At 35.3% G+C, this 18,515-nt stretch overlaps 1 protein-coding gene across 1 annotated transcript in view; it reads left to right on the top strand.

Annotated features, from left to right (window-relative positions):
- Positions 1–1,392: 1,392 nt before the first annotated feature.
- fstl4 (follistatin-like 4) overlaps positions 1,393–18,515 on the top strand; it is a 161,499-nt gene continuing 144,376 nt past the window's right edge. The window contains exons 1-3 of the mRNA XM_042711302.1: positions 1,393–1,553; positions 7,876–8,008; positions 14,902–14,935. Coding sequence (XP_042567236.1) covers positions 7,880–8,008; positions 14,902–14,935 — 163 coding nt within the window. The 5' untranslated portion in view covers positions 1,393–1,553; positions 7,876–7,879. The remainder of the gene's footprint in view (positions 1,554–7,875; positions 8,009–14,901; positions 14,936–18,515) is intronic.

Here is an 18,515-nt window from a genome sequence, read left to right as displayed (position 1 = left end):
TTGAATGGCAGTGTACATTTCCTTCCAAAAAAAAGACAACTTAGGATCCATTAAGGGTCATTTCTATTTTGCTAGGACTTTGACAGAGTTGCTGTATTTAGAACAGAGCATTCTCAAGCCACACCATTAATTAAGCGGCTTTCATGTGTTGTTGAAACAAACTTGCTTTGCTGTTTTGCAGTATTGCATGTAATCAATTAGCTGCTGCACTAATAAAGCTCTTTTCTCTTTTGTGAAGAATCCTACAGAGGAAGCTTTGATGGCTCACCCTGTATTATCCCCTGTAACTGTATCACCTGTGTTATATCTTTAGGCCATTACTTCAAATGATTTTATTTCTGTGAAATTATGCTTTTGGGTAACAAGTGAGCAGCATAAAACCACACTGACATAAAGAATCATTAGCTATAAAATTGATTTGAAATGAATGTTGAAGGTTGAACTGTGTTGCCAGAACAAACATTTTCATAAATGTTTGCTCAAGGGTAAGTTTGAGTTTTATATATAAAGTATGATTTGAACACTTTACAATAAGGTTCCATTAACTAACATTAGCAAATAACATTATTTAACATGAAAGTAGTTCTAAAGCATTTATTAATGATTTCTAATAAATATTTCTTAATTGTAATTTATAAATAATTAGTCAATTTCAATACTTACAAATGCATGATTAAAATCAAAAGTCATTTCTGTAATATTATTTATTCGACCTGAGCTGACATAAATTAACCATTAAATGGTATTTTTATTTCCTAACATTAGCAGAGATTAATAAATAGTGTAACAAATGTAATGCTCATTGTTATTTAATGCATATATTTTTGTACTTCATAATTGATTTTACTTTTAAATGTTGCCATTAAAAAGTTTTCATAAAGATTATAATGAATTTGAACTGTTCTCAGAACAATTTTTTTTTATACATGTGAAGTTGTCATTTGTGATTTATGTATAATAATTTTATACAAACTATAGAAAGCACAATTCCTGTTGGACAATTTTTTTTTTCGTAATTCATAATTGCTTTCACTTTTACATTTTGCCATCAATGGACATTACTTGGTGCATTTAGATTTAAAGACACATTCTGGTCCACAACGTATATATATATATATATAATATATTATATATATATATATATATATATATATATATATATATATATATATATATATAAAATATATCTGATTGTAAAATAGTTCTTTCTTAAATTTATTCACACACACACACAGCAGTGCAGACACAGCAGCGGTGTGTTATATATATATATATATATGTGTGTGTGTGTGTGACGTCGCAGGCGGTGTGTGTGTGTGTGTGTGTGTGTGTGTGTGTGTGTGTGTGTGTGTGAGAGAGAGAGAGAGAGAGAGAGAGAGAGAGAGAGCAGTTGAAATAGGGTGAGCTGGAATAGCGGGTCACTCTCAGTTGAAGGATGAAGAGAGAGCGGGTGTGTTCTTCCCTTCGCGTGGACTGTGAGGGTCTGTGAGTCTCTGGACATCTATAACGCGCAATTCACGCAGCATTTCAGTCTCCGCGCAGCAACACGACAGGTAACGAGCTACAGTCACTTTATTCGGCGCTGCTGCGCGGGATGCTCGCGCGTCGCAATGAGCACGAGCGGCTTTCCGTCTCAGTCGCGCTCTGAACTGGATTCACATTCTCGTTTTATGCCGTTTGTTTGTATCGAGTAGCCTACCTCAACAAGAGTTTTTACCGGACTCCTGGTTTGTGCAGTCAGGGTGTCATGTGTAACTGCCTACCTAGACAGCACTTCTGGGCATCCGAGGCGCGCGGAGCGGCTCTGATGCCCGAACATGCGGTCTGGTGAGGCAGCTGCTCAAGCACCGGGTCTACGGTCCAGCCGAGGTGACAGTGCTGTGCATCCGACTCAAACTCAAACAGAAGATCAGCGCTACACCAGATATCTGATCGGACCTTCACTTACACGAGCAAGTTTAATTACAGCTTATATTTAATCAGAATTTACCTTCATTTATTCTTATAGATTAAGCTGTTTATTTATTGTTTCATCGCATTATTCGTAAAGCATAAAACATTATAACAGTTTATTATATAGCCTACACATTTTTCTAGCAATATAATAATTTTTTTTTTTTTCATATAAAAGCTACTTGGACAATCACATCATTTTGTGGCGGAATAGGTGATTTACTATTTATAACAGAAGAGAATGTAAAAAATTACATTATTTTAGATACATGTAGAATATTGTTGAATTGATGTTCAACAATATAAGACTCTCCTGAATAAAAGTTAAAGAAATTAATCTCCTTCTAATTCATGGAGAAATTCTGGTCTTTCCCTGTGCAAACCATCACATTTGCATTATGTGTTTAGTTTATTACATGTTTATAGCATGCATCAGTATTTGAGCTATTATGATGGTGTTTCATGTTTGTGTGGGCTACACTTTCATCTGTCTTTATGTTATTATTAGTCACAGACAGTTACTGGAGAGGTCACTTTTGCTGAAATTGAAGTCATCATGTTGCTGTGCTGTGTATCTGTTATTATGACAGATTTCAACAGCTCAAATAGGTTGGTATATATTAACGTTATATAAATGTAAGGCACTAAAATGCTTGTAACATCATCATTGTATTTTGTAATGAAATGTTCTAGCACAGCTGCCCGTTTTCATCATAAACTGAACAGGAAAACATTTTTACAGTGTATCAAAAGAAAGAGTGTACATTTGGCATAACAGCTAATGAAATGTCTAACAGGTTTTGTTTTTTTTGTTTTTTTTTGTGATTTTTATTTTATTGTTATACTAAATGCAATGCTATTATTACCCATAGTACGTATTGCTTCTGAAACTGTGTTGTGTTGGCTCATTGAATTCAGCTTCAAGACACAGACTTTACTCTGAACTAAACCAAAACAGTTTAAGGTACAAAAGTAATAACAATGATTTTACCATGAACATTACCAGACAATTTTGTACAAACATGAACAAAAACAGAAGTTTAATCTGGGTGGCATTTTCTTTTACTTTTGCGTTTTTGTTAATGGTTTTTGAGGATGAGGGCATCACACAACCTGTCCATGTTGACATCTGTCTAGGTTTGCTTGCCCAAAAATGCTGTACAGTTTGATTGGACGAAAAAAAAAAAAAAAAAAAAAAAAAACCTTTATTTTATTTATTTTATTTTATTTTTTATATTATTTTATTTTATTTTATTTTATTTTATTTTATTACTTTATTTCAATCCTTGATTATTGTGATTAGCCCACTAAAGCAATTAAAAGGTTAGTTGTGTTTGGCATTGTATTTTCTGTTGACAGCCCCATTAGAACAGACCTGCGATGCACTGCTGTGGAGCATCCGAGTGGATTACACACTCATAAATGAATTGATAATGGAAGCACGGGGACGTGTGATATTCCTGTGTCTTATTCAAACACAGTGATGATGCTTCCTCGGGAGAACAGATGTGATCTAGTGCAAATATGTGAATAATCTCAAGCAGCAGAATATAGCATCATTGTGATGTCTTCATGCAGTCATACAGAGTGCCTGATTGTTCTTCCCAGTCCCAGTTCATCACTTGTTTCACTCCGTATTGAGAATTGCTCAGCTGCGGTTCAACGTGTAATCTGCAATCCAATTGGAAGCTCTTGAAAAAGTCACAAAAGTTATTTTTAACCTTTGTAATGCTATTCACGTTCCTGCTGCAATATTTAAAGTTGTTTGTTTGGATGCGTGGTCTTGTTTAAACAAATATTGTGGAGCTTTTTCATTTTGTTTGTTCACGATGTGTGCTAACCTTTTCTGCAAACCCTCTTCAAACTCAACCTGTGGATGAACCATAACAGATAAGTCTTTGTGGAGTTTTGTAATTGATACTGGGTGAAAAGACTATTATTATTACTAAGGTTCCTGTTTATCCAGTTTACGTCAGTAAAGCATTTAAACATTTCCCTTGTTTGGCATTTGTAATATTCATACAGAGCAGCGCAACCATATTTAGCTCATGAAATCATCTGTTGGCGCTGTTGTTGTCAGTTTTTATTTTATGTCATTATCCAGTTTTAGCTGAAATGTAAGTATGGTACTAGTTATCCAAGCTAAAAATAATAGTTTTACACCTACAGATGAACTAATGTGATTTCATCAGTATTCATCTGTAAAAAAATAAAAAAATAAATAAATAAATAAAAAAACATTTACATACAATATGACTGTATTATACACATAGACATAACAATAAAAACTGAAACATATTTCCACCCAAATATTAAAAAATTTGAAAATGCACATGTGCACTTAATATATAAATACCTACCGATGCATATGAGATCAACCTGGATTAACATACGAAATGCCAACAGAAAAAGAATAAGTTTGAATGTGTTGTCTGATGAATCAGAAAGGCGCAGCGCTGTGCCATGTTTCAGTTTGTGGCGTGACTAACAAGGCTTCTTAAGATGAGAAAAGGAAACTTTTAAGTGATTTTCAGCTGTAGTATTCAAAGTTTACTATTAACTACAGTAGCAAGCATGTATAGGCTGTTTATTAGTACTTAAAAAGCACATATTAATGCCTCATTCTGCATGAGCATATTTTAGAGCCCTTAATCCGACCCCATCCCTAAACTAACAACTACTTTACTAACTATTAATAAGAAGCAAATTAGGAGTTTATTGAGACAAAAGCCATAGTTTATTATTTAGCTGATTGAGCATATTTAAAATAAAGGGTTAGTTGGTTGTTTGTTGTAGATATTGTACATTTTATCAAATATTGTGAATGCAGTTTGCGTGGTGGGCCATGCACATGTTCAGGCACTTTCCTGATGCTGTCCAAAAAAGAATGCAACAAAATTATAAAATAAATAAATAAATAAAAACCCTACGAGGTGTATCTTAAATGTGGAGCACATCATGGGCAGGACCATTGCGTAATGATCAGAATAATTAATTGGATTAAATTAAAACAGTTTCAACACTAGTTTCTTATGTTGGCTAAGATAAGCATGCCACAGCCAGCTGTCAGAGACACATGTGCGTGGAGACACATTTTATACAGGGTCATTGTGTGTGTCACGATTATTTTGCTCAGAAAATATAATCATGATTATTAATCATGAACACTCTCATTTTTTTTTTTTACTTTTCATCAGAATTATTGCACTTTCACATAAGCACAAAACAAGAGAATGTCAACTCGCTTGAACTAGAATTACTTGGTAACACACACCTATTATTTAGTAATTATTATTGCACAAACTAGTAAGCAAAAATTATCCAAAGTTTTGCTCCAGACAAAAACCATAACACAGCTCAGACCGAACTTTCCAGCTTTATGTTTCACTTCAGTCCAAGATGAAGTGCATGAGGATCTTTATTTTGACTGGTAGAATAGAAGTAGCAAACACAACTCACCAGCATCAGCTGCTGGTGTCAGAAGACTCTTATACACTTTATATCACATTATCGTTGTCATGATAAAGCCACAACAATGTCTGCATGCTTTCAAACGCTGCTGAATGCTGTTTGTATATGGGGTAGGTTAAAATGTATGCATACTGTTTGATGCACAAAGAAAAGTGTATATCTTATCAGTTTCTCTTGAATACAAACATTCCATAGTTTCATTCATTAAAAAACACATGCATAATAATTGTAATCTAGCAAAATGGTGCTTAACGTAATTTTAGCAGACCATTCTTCCAAAAGCAATTCGAATCAACTACCCATTTATTTTCTGCATTTCTCTCATACTAATTTGTTCTGTATATTTACTAAAAAGAACACATCCTCTTGGGTGTAGTTATATACTGTATTTATCATACACACATATGCACGATTAGGTTTGGGTTAGCGTTAGGGTTTAAATTGTCGCAGTTTAAATGTTGGATCTTTGTCTGTAAACACTGTTTTTATAATGTATTTATCATACATAGGTATGCACGGTCAAGTCGAATATTTAGTCTTCTAGCAGTTGAAGTGCAAAACTACAACATTGTTTTGATCATGACGTGAGTTGAGCTTTGGCTCTGCTGTTCTGCGGAGATGAATCTGATAGTTACTGATGATTGCTTTATCAGTGTGCAAGTCAATAGCCCCTTTCACACATACAGTCTTTACTGGTAATTACCGGTAAATTACCGTTAAGAGATCATGTGTGAACAGGACCTTTACAGAAATAGCAGTAAATTCATTCTGGCAATTTACCAGTATAAGAACTTATATCATTACCAGTAAATTACCGGTTTAGAGGTCATTTCCAGTTAATGATGACACCGAATTTACTGGTATTTTGAAATTGATGTGTGAATGGTGCTTTGCCGGTAAAGCACCTTTCACATTTATGAATTTACCGGTAAAGTCGTTCCTGTAAATTTACGGCAATTTTCTGGTATTACTGCGTGAAAGGGGCTAATGACAACATTAAAACGCTCTGAATTTATCACTGTTTTAAAGGCATTTAAAGTGTTTTCAAATTAAATGTTTTAGAATGTCACGCTGTTTTTAATTGAAATATTGCAGCGGGTGTTTTATATGTACTGCAAATGTCAAAACTTGCATTTTGTTCACATATCTTTGTTTTATCTAAATATTTGTGGATTGGAAACAGATGGAAAATTGACAGGCTTGTGCTGCAGTTCAGTGGATGTTTTGCCTGCCAGGTATTCGGGCCAGTCATGTGAATGAAAACCAGAAATAACGAAAGACAGATATCTGAAAAAATGTTATGTGCAAGTAATAATTGAGCTTATATGCCAATGTTGTTTTGATTGCTGTAATCAAGAATACAATACCATAAGAAGGGTTTTGCAGTGCTGATGTTAAATATAAAGATTATTATTCATATCAGATAATGATGGAAAGAATAACTTGGCAAGTCTATTCATATATTAGGTGAACAGACCAAAGCAGTAACTGGTTTAGAAAATGTTACCAACAGTACATTGTTTTGAGAACCAAGTGAATGCACAGTCGATGAAGACCCATCAATAATCATTATTATAATATCGAAGAATAATGATTTTGTCATGATATTGCAGTTTCACCATTTTTTTTATTATAGGCTGTTTACATTATAATACTGTACATGAGCAGCAATAAACATAAATGCCATGTCAGATGCAGATTCTGTTCTCCATTTGCAGTGATACATTCAATAAGATAATTATTAAAATTGCTCTTCCAAAAAAAAAAAAAAAAAAAAAAAAAAAAAAAAAACCTGGAAATCAATTCCAGGAGACAAATATTGCCCCTTAATGGGAAAGTTAATTTCTGACCCTGCTCTATTGATTCAAGGTAAAGCAAAATATTTTCTAGATGTGAGACAAGTAGGCCTAATTGCATTTTTATGAGCGCAGTGATTCTGATATTTTGGTATATTTATATATACATACATATATTTCTACTTTTACAGATTCATGCAAATAATTACACGCATAATCAGTATACATCTTTCTTTACAGATAAAGCAAGCTGTATACTGATGTATAATGTATATTTACAGATAAACACAAGCATGTCCACATTTTTGCCATCAAAACTAGATTCAGTGCATAGCATCCATTACTGAGCAAGTGATGCAATGCTACATTTCAAACAAACTTATCTACATCTTGGGTGACCTGAGGGTGAAGACATTTTCAGCAAATGGGTAAATTATTCCTTTAAAGGTTTCTCATTTAAAGCAATGGGTAACTGAGATGCTTTTGCCGTTAATATATTAATGTGCATTTCTATTGGACATGCTGCAGTAGCAGATGTATTGGGAGTGTGAAGAGTTTTTGTAATTATACTGCTGAATGAGCTAGTGTTGATGTGTTCTGTGTGTTTGAGGGCTGGTATATGATGCTCATCATGTACACGTTCTTCTCTTGACAGGCTGATGCTGATGGGCTGGTTGGGCATTTGGGCTTTGTCCGTCCTGCTCGGATCTTCCCTATGGCTGGCTTATGGAGTCCGAGCCAGTGCTGGAACCAGAACTACAGTAAAGGAGGTTCAAGAGGGACTTCAGGTAATAGTACATTTAATTTTCTTTTGTTTGTGTTCTGGGATTATATTTTCATTTAAAGTCTTTTGAAATTATATGAAGCTTTGTTTGAGGAACACACTGAAGTTTAAGTTCCTGATAATCTTTCCTCGAGGGTCTTGTCTAGCCCACATTCACATTTGTAGTGTTTTCTAAATATTTTTCTGAAGCCTTTTGCACAAAGCTAGTTGAAGAAATTCAGAGTTTCAGAGTAGGTTTAGACTTAACCAAAGTAAGCAACTCCAAGCCGGTTTACATCGGCTTCAGCAGACTCACAGCTAAAAGTGTGTCATGAAGCCTAGATCTGTATCTGTTACAATGTCCATTTTCTTGGTTTCTGTATCTGTAATCAGATAATATTGGATGTGGTCGGTGCTTAAACCTGTACTTTATCTAAACTATATGAGAAATCCATTTGAAATAATTTCATATTTAATAAGTCATATAAAATATTACTTTTTAATTGGAAAAGTTCTGTAAATATCTTGTAACTGAATTGAATGTTCATATTAAAGGCAATGAAAAAAATATAATGAATCTAGACTGTGATATAAACTCACTTGCCACTTTATTAGGTATGTACAAGTTGGTATTGGTAGTGTTGGGTTGGTTTTGTTTTGAGTTCTGAATTGACTTAATTCTTCGTGGCATAGATTCAACAAGGTGTTGGAAACATTCCTCAGAGATTTCGGTCCATATTGACATGATAGCATCACACAGTTGCTGCAGATTTGTCGGCTGCACATCCATGATGCGAATCTCCCGTTCCACCACATCACAAATCTGCTCTATTAGATTGAGATCTGGTGACTGTGGAGGTTATTTGAGTATAGTGAACTCATTGTCATGTTCAAGAAACCAGTCTGAGATGATTTGATCTTTGTAACATAGTGCATTATCCTGCTGGAAGTAGCCATCAGAAGATGGGTACACTGTAGTCATAAAGGGATGGACATGGTCAGCAACAAAACTCAGGTAGACTGTGACGTTTAAACGATGCTCAGTTGGTACTAAGGGGCCCAAAGTGTGCCAAGAAAATATCTCCTGCACCATTACACCACCACCACCAGCCTGAACCGTTGAGACAAGGCAGGATGAATCCATGCTTTCATGTTCTTTACGCCAAATTCTGACTCTACCATCTGAATGTCTCAGCAGAAATCCAGACTCATCAGACCAGGCAATGTTTTTCCAATCTTCTACTGTCCAATTTTGGTGAGTCTGTGTGAATTGTAGCCTCTGTTTCCTGTTCTTAGCTGACAGGAGCGGCACCCAGTGTGGTCTTCTGCTGTAGCCCATCAGCTTCAGGGTTCGACGTGTTGTGTGTTCAGAGATGGTATTCTGCATATCTTGGTTGTAACGAGTGGTTATTTGAGTTACTGTTGCCTTTCTATCATCTCTAACCAGTCTGCCCATTCTCCTCTGACCTCTGACATCAACAAGACATTTTTGTCCACACAGCTGCCGCTCACTGGATATTTTCTCTTTTTCGGACCATTCTCTGTGAACCCTAGAGATGGTTGTGTGTGAAAATTCCAGTAGATCAGCAGTTTTTGAAATACTCAGACCAGCTCGTCTGGCACCAACAACCATTTAACCAATTAAATCCCCTTTCTTCCCCATTCTGATGCTCGGTTTGAACTTCGGCAAGTCGTCCTCACCACATCTAGTTATCTAAATGCATTGAGTTGCTGCCATGTGATTGGCTGATTAGCAATTTGTGTTACCAAACAATTGAACCTGTTAGTGTACCTAATAAAGTTGCCAGTGAGTGTATATTATGTGCAAAAAAAAAAAAAAGTTTAAAATTACATTACATTCCAACATTGTGACATTGGAAAACTTTTTAAGCAGAAGTTAAATACACTAAACTAAAGATTAAATTAAAAACAAAAGCACAAACTAATTGCATTATATTTTGATTACCCCATTACAACTAATACAAGTAATACAATTGAGGAATTGGAATTGGAATGAGGAAATATGAAATCCAAACAGAATTTATTATGTCAACCAAGAATACAGAAGGACACAAACGCTGAAACACAGACCAGATCGGACAAAGAACTGAAAGACACAGGGAGTATAAACTAGGGAACTAATGATTAAATGAACAGCAGGTGAACAGAATTATTAACTAATAGGTAACCATATAAACTGACAAGAACTCAGACAGGCACAACAGGAACTAAACAAAGCAGAACTGAACTGAACATAACCGTGACAAGTCACCTTACAGTTACTGCTGTCATAAAAATACACTTACTTGTAGGTTTAAAATTCTACATATGGCACATTAATCGTCCAACCACAAATATTTTATCACAATGTATATTTTAGTCAGAATTATTGCGCTCCATTGGCGCTCGTTCACTGAAGTCTGTGAAGTTTAACAGAGACTCTCTGACTCACTCCTGACAGCAAAATATAAATATTTTCACGACTATCTAACATTTACAGATGGAGGATATACCTGTGAAATGTAAGTTATGCACAGAGGAAAACAGCACATCTCTAAGTTACACATTAAGCAGCACAAGTATCCTGTCTGTCAGCAGCACATGAGTCTGTCAGAGCCGCTTTAAACTACATATGTTAACTACATCTTCTTTAAAGCTCTTGATATAAAGCATGTCTCATGTTTAGAACACTGCTTGTAAAACTACTGTATACTGATATAAATGGTCTTACCTTATTCCATATAATTTATAAAAATATATTGATATATTGTACAAACTTGACATACTGCCCAGCCCAAAGTCAACTGCGGGACGGGCACCACTTTTGCCAAACCACAGTTTAGTCCCCATCACTTTTTGAAAGTCATTGAAAAAATAGCTTGTGGAACCCATGGCATCTGCAACAGAGAAAAGCATCTCTCCAATCTGTCATTTTGCATAATTTAATTCATATCTGTAACAAAATGTATTTGTGCTGGACTTGTTCAGTGGTCAAACTGCTGCCTGGCTTAAATGATTCAGAATGCACATTTGGAAAGGAAAATATATTTACAGGCACATTTTGGCAGGTTTAGCATAATTCATCTTAATGCAGAGAACATAATTCATTGTTTTAATCAATGGATAGTTCTAACATGTGGTAATAATCTGTCTTGTGTTCTTCCTTGTAACTCCCTGAATGGACAAAAATGCCTGAACCGTATTAAGTAGAATGCGGGAGTAGTTGTGCAAGTAGTCCATTAATCACCAACCAAAACCAGACATGCTTCCAGGACAAACAGCATTGATGTTTCACCAAATGATGCTGGAAGTTTAATGCTCGACAGCAATTTTCAGCATCTTTGAAGGGCTAATAAAGTCCTTAATGAGCATCTTCAGTCTTCAAATGTCATGTCTAATGTAGATGTGGTGGTAGGAATTGTTTGTCCCAGATGAGATCTTGAAGAGTAAATCACTGTCTTCAAGCACACACTGAACACTGGGCGTCAAACTCATTGTGAGGCCTGCTGGGACTTTAATCGCTAATGACTTCTCAGTGCTGTAAGACGAAGACAAGAGGCATAGCTAAACACCAGCGCAGCAATTCAGGATCGATATGTGTTATAGTTCAACTGCTGTTTAGTTTCAATCTAGAGTAATCACATGCTGTTTTTCTGCTAGATTCAGTGAGATAAACAGGCCAGTTAGAGAGGTTGCAGACTCGTTTGCACACTTGCTGTTTTATTTTTTTCCCAAATTCGTTTTTTAACAAGAAACCAGTAGACAACAAGCAGGTCGTATTAATTTAAATCATGAAACATATACAGTTTAACAGCAGTTTATTAAAATTGTAACATAAAATCTAAAATTTTAATTTTTCTCAAAAAAAAACAACAACAAAAAAAACAATTTGACATTGAACAGCATTGAGATCACCATACCTCTGGAACCAAACCATATAGGGCCATAAAAAAGGACGTACTAAAAGAAACATTTGTTGATATTAAGAATGTGAAATCATATTGAGATATCTATAATACTTCTTGAGTTACAGGCATGCAAACTTTGGAAAAATTATATTTATGGCATATGTTTTTGATAGAGTGAAACAAGATACCTTTCTAGTGTCAACATAATTTGTTCTTCAGACATTCATCTTTAAAAGAAAATCAGCTGAAGTATTAGATGAATGCAAAGCGACCAACAATTAGTTTTTGAAGTGTTTAAAATTTAACATATTACTCTTGGAGCCATATTTATATCCCAATATCTCTGGAATTGAACCATATTCGGTCTTAAAAATGTTAATACTGAAAGAAAAGTTTGTTAAGAACCAAAATCTAAAAGGATATTAAGATGTCTTTAATATAGACATGCAAACTTTGGCATATAATGCAACAAAGAGTAACACTTTAGTTTAGGGACCAATTCTCACTAGTTCCTTATTGTCTTGCATATTACTAGAATATTGGCTGTTTATTAGTACTTATAAGGCATAAAATTAATGTCTTATTCTGCATGATCATATTTTAGATCACATGGTCCACACCATACCAAAACTTAAAAAAACACTTTACTAACTAGTAATAAGCAGCAAATTAGGAATTTGAGGCAAAGGTTGTAATTAATAGTTAGTTAATAATAAGAATTATCTCCAAACTAAAAAGTGAGCACTTATGTATTTTTGTTTTCACCAAAATCTAATTTGTATCTAGGGACCTCTGGATGATGCAATTGTATTTATGAAATTCAGGTGGTGAAGAGGAAAATCACTACACTAAGTTACACCATTTCTATTAAATTAGCTTCTACATTTACAGACATTAAGTTTTACGAGAAAGACTTATTTAAAACATTCCTGTACAGAACACAGACTCACAGTATGAAAATAAACAGAGATCTGTAAGTGCTGCTGTTTGTTCAGTGGAGCGTATGCTGTTAAAAGCCCTTAGCTTGAACCCAGCACCATGTCAGTCTCTCAGCCTTCTAGTGTACTAACCCCACGAACACACCCACTTTTTATTAGTAAGGTTATTAAGGTATGAAATATGGATGGATTTATGCTGCTGACATCCAGTGGACATATTTGTAACCACTTCATAAGTTTTTAACCTAGTTTACAAGTTTGTATGTTGCAGTGATGTATAAAGCAGTGCTTTTCAATTGCTTTTAAGTCAGAACCCACATTTTACATCAAGCGGCAAGTGCAACACAACATGCAGCCAGAATTCTTTATTGCACAAGGGAAACTGAATAAACCCGACAGTATGCCAGATTATTAGCACAATATAGGTTTCGGCTGAACAGCAACACATTTCTAAATATTGTAAAAACAGTAGCAGAAGTGAACCTTTTAGTCTGTGCAATACTTATCTTTTATTATTTTAGCATTAAGCATTGTTTCTGTCTGTGACCTCATGAGAACACTGCTATATTGTATGCACAAAGTTTAATATAGTTTTGGAAACACATACTGTATATATGCAGTCATGCTGATGGTCCGCTAAATTTAGGAGGAACTTTTTGAGCAGTGAATGTTATTTACACACGTTGATTATTTTTATCATTCATGGTGGATGTGCCTTATGTTGTTGGATGTTCCCTGTCTTGTTGTGTAGAATTTACAATAATAATATAAAAAAAAGTTATTTACACATTCATTAAGTCAGAAAAACACTGTTGAAACCAACCTACTGTTTTAGTTTTAGTTTTTTTTTTTTTAGTTTTTTTTATTTTAAATCGAATGACATGCTCAATAATGTCAGCTCGCACATTGTTAAAACAATTATGATAGTATCATAGACTGATATTCCTATAGTTGCTAAGCTTAATGTGCAAACTGAACTGGTGTGGCTTATCTTTGAAACAGCCTGATTTTATTGATAAGATCTGCAAAAAGCACATCAAATGAGCATGAAGCAAGTCCTACAGTGTTATCAGAAACACTGGTGCAAAAAGAAGGGCTGTTCTAGAGAACAAAGAACCCTCTAAAATGGTAATGAGGATCTAACTGGAGAAGAGGATCTACATTCCACTGCTGCTGAAGATCAGCCTCAGGGAAACTAAAGTGTTGCAGCATCTGTAGAGATTCATGAGTGATGGTGATGTGAGAGAGAAGGCAGGACTCTGAGTCTGGAGGAGATCGGGGCTCTGATCTCTGATCAAGATGGTCAGCATGGAGGATGTTGCGCTCGCACTTAAAGGGATAGTTCACCCAAAAATGAAAATTTGATGTTTATCTGCTTACCCCCAGGGCATCCAAGATGTATGTGACTTTGTTTCTTCAGTAGAACACAAACCAATATTTTTAGCTTAAACTGTTGCAGTCTATCAGTCTTATAATATAAGTGGATGAGAATTGGATGAAGTGGATGGTTTGTGCTCTACTGATGAAAGATGTTGGTCTACATATTGGATGCCCTGGGAGTAAGCAGATAAACATCAAATTTTCATTTTTGGGTGAACTATCCCTTTAATATCCTAAAGTCGAATTTAGGGACGCACCAACCCAACACCTGCATCGGTTTCAGTACTTACCTTTTTATTTGCCAGTTTTGGTATCAGTGGGATGAAACTGTCTCACAATTAGTTACAAATGCATGCAAAATTTGTTTATGAACTTGGTAAATGTTGTAAACATGTCTTACTATCCACAACCAAATGCATTTCAACTTGTGAAAAAAAATTAATAAATATATATATATATATTGATTGATTGTATGATTGATTGATGTAATGTATGTGGCATAATCAAACATAAAACATACACATACAAAAAGTGGTCTGTACTGTATATTTTAATTTCATATTTTCTGGAGTACTACATGTAAACCTGTAAGCTTTAACAAGTGAAATAGTTAGATTTGTTTGGCAGTCAGATGGGGCTGTTCCCAAATTTATGGATTATTCCTTAATATTTTTTCCCCTTTTCTTTTGCAGCGGTTTGGAGGTGCTGAAAATAAGGTCAAGCAAAGTAAGTCCAAACTTGTATATTTTTGATGATGTTTTTTCATGCATTCTGGTTTTGGAAACTGCTGCTTTAGCCTTATGAATCCATCAGCTTCTTTACGTTTGTCTTAATATCAGCAGCCCAAATGTGAGTGGCACCGTGCATGAGATGGCTAATGAAAGCCAACGGATACTTGAGGGATCTCAGGGATCTAATTAGAGATCACAGGGTGATACACTTGGGAATTCAGGTTGAATGTAGGTATTAATGGATGTTGTGAGTCTCAAACAGACCAGCGCTGCTCCACACATCACTTATGTGTCTCTGGTTGTAGTGTTGTGCAGCAATTATGATTTCTGTATTGATTACAGAGCATGCTTTGACCTTGTCAAATCAAAAATAACCTTTGTACATCTTTGTGGCCATTGTATTGGAATGAAATGATTGTCTGAGACCCGTTGTAGCTAGCAAATTAACACATTCAAATACAAGAGAGTTACAACTCTTGTGAAAATATATGTGCATAAATATACTGAATATACACATGTAGTTTACTTAAAATCTAAGTGTGTGTGTGTGTATATATATATATATATATATATAATACACACACTATAAATGCTTGTCAGTACATTTGGCATTTGGCTACACACACACACATACACACACACATTTAATTTGGTTTAATTTTATTCAATCTTTTAAAGTGTATTATTTCCACAATAAGTTCTCTCTTTCCCAACCCCCTTTTTTTAAGTATGCAAAAGCGTACTTCTTTTTCACATGATGATGGTCTTTTTTGGAGGAATTTGTCACACCAACACTAAATAAATAAATGATTAAATAAAGCCAAAATTCATTTAAGAGTAATTTATCCCTTCAGCGTACAATTTTAGAAACGGCAATGTTAAAGGAGGAACTGCTTGTAATGTTTTAGTATGTTGATACAGATTTGAACTATATTTGCAAAGGATCTCTTACTTTTACGGATTTACACCTGGCTTAGCATAGCAGATCAAAGCTTAACAACAATCAGTTGGAGAAAAAGTTTCCCATCATTTGTGGAGCAGACAGACAGTGTCTCCAGTGTGTCAGAAATATGCAAATGATGTGTTGATTTCCGCTTAGGGACTAATTATTCACAGTCTTCGGACTAAACTTAACAAAACACGCAGTGGCATGTTTGATTTTTCTTTCTGCGGCTGCCGTCATGTTACCTTCTCATGTGCACACGTCTATGTATAGCGGCACATTATCTCACTTTCAATGCCTTCCAGAGAGGCCTCTTTGTTGTCATGTCTGTGCATCTCTCTTCCAAAGGCTGACATTAATCAGACTGCCCCGGTTTCTGAACGCCACGCATATACCCAACCACCCAGCCACTTGAGCGGATGACCAAACGATAACAGGGCAGGCTAATAGCCTTTTGGCTTCCACACAATCATAAATAAATAACTTGCCGCAGGCAGCATGCCGAAAAGGTCACTCAAGAAGAAAGACAGGAGAAAGCTTGCGCTTTTGCGGCAGACACAATGCACAATCAAATCTCCCGCATTGAGCAGCTGAACCGTCAGGATTCATTTGGCTTCGAGTGATTGAAATCACAACGAGAGATTTGTTATTGCTGTGAATTAAATGATATCATGAGGCAAAGCCCATTAAGGCTGCTTTGATTCTGCACTAATTGAAAGGGAATTCGATAAGGCGCAGCACCTCGCTTATGCATCTGGGTCACGGCGGAGCGTAATGGATTGAGAGTTCAGGAAAACGGAGGCATGGTCTTGTTAGTCTTAGATCCCAGCCCTGAACTAATAAACCAATCACATCCACATTACAACATAACGAAACGGCAATGTGATGTAATAATGCACTAACTACAACAGCAGCCTTCTATATCCGCATCAAATAATGTTGTAAATGTAGAGCAGATAGCACCAACCATCTTCACAATTAGCTAACGATATTTAGGGCTGTTGAAGTTAACACGATAATAACACAACGCAGGTTAACAGAAGAAAATCACGCAGTTAACGCAGATTGTCTTTTATTCTATGAATCACCCGTATAGTTCAAGCCATTGTTTGTAGAGCACTTCCCATCCAATAATCACAAAGAGCTTTGTGCTTTGTAATAAGAAACACATTTTAGGAATTATATATATATAAGGTTTAGTTTATTTAGTTTTAGTAGTTTAGTAGTTTTACTAAGTTAAACTAAACGGAAATGAGAAGTATCACAAGCTAAAATAGTTTATGAGCTTGTAAGTAGAGATGATAATCTTAAAGGGGCCCTTTTATGCTCTTTTACGAAGTCTTGATTTGCAGGATCTGTAGACCTGAGAATGTTTATGAACAAGAGGATCACGCTGAACCTTTGCAAGCACAGATTTTACAGGATGTTTTAGAGTGGGAAGGATTTTTTGGTCTCTAGCGCAGCTCAACCAGGCCTTGCCCCCTTTTTTGCATATTCCTTGGGCGATAATTTAAATGAATGACATTGTGACATCATAATACCTGGAAGAAGTGTGTATAGTCCGAATGAGTGCTGCAGTCCTTGAAAAGTGTTTTCTGTTGAAGAGAATAGACTTTCAGCTTTGTAATCTTGCATAAATACACACTAACTAAAGTTGAAAAAGTGAAAGTGAAAAAAGCATAATTTACCTGTTTTTGATCCTCTTAATGATTCTTAGTACTTTTAGGCACATAAACTACATTGCACATACACTCTAAAAACAAAATTTTGGTTTTGAATGAATGAAACACAACATCTGTGTTTGCGTCTTATGTGAGGATATCTTTTTGAGTTATATGGCCTTGAAATCATCTACACAGGCTTTGGGTTTATTCCAGAAACAGCCACCGAAGGTCTTCAACATTCAGGGCAACAGATATTACTGTGCAGTATCAGTCATACGTCACTGTCAGATTACTGGAGAATAACTCTCCAGAGGTGTGTAATTATATTATCCTTGGGTCCAATAAAGTTTTCACGGCTCGCAGTCCATAAAATTCAGAAACCAAAATCAGCAAGCCATCAGAAACTAATCATAATGTTGAATTATGATGGCCGAAGTTGCGCTTGTGAGTCAAGGTGAGAATCTAAAGGCATTTAACTGTTCTTGTTCCACTTAATGATTCTTAGTACACTATAATAGTTTTGTGTTATTGTGTATTTCCAGTACCCTTTGTTACAACAGGACTCTGTTCTGAATGTGTATTTTAAACTATAAGGGTAAGGGGGCGCTGCCTTAAAAAAGGGTGAGAACCACTGTTTTAAGCCTATATCGGCTGATTTTGATAACATTCTTTGAATAATGTGCTATTTACCCCCCCCCCCAAAAAAAGAAAAGAGAAAAAAAAAATAACAACAACAAACAAACAAACAAAAAATATATTAAGACCTAAAAGACTCTTCCCTATGTGTGTATCTAATGTGAAAGTTTTAATGAATGCCAGATGAATAATAAGCAGTGAAACAGATTAAATCAATGCTTGGCCTCTTAATACAGAACTCAGATGTTCTGTTCACTGACAGGATGCTAGTTCTATAAGCTGAAATTCTAAATCACATTTGGTCTTTCTGTGGGTCTCAGGGAGCGTAAGTC

This window comes from Cyprinus carpio, chromosome A21, assembly GCF_018340385.1.
Source record: "Cyprinus carpio isolate SPL01 chromosome A21, ASM1834038v1, whole genome shotgun sequence".
Classification (NCBI taxonomy): Eukaryota; Metazoa; Chordata; class Actinopteri; order Cypriniformes; family Cyprinidae; genus Cyprinus; species Cyprinus carpio.
The sequence above is the reverse complement of the archived record's forward strand: the minus strand, read 5'-3'. Positions and strand labels throughout refer to the sequence as shown.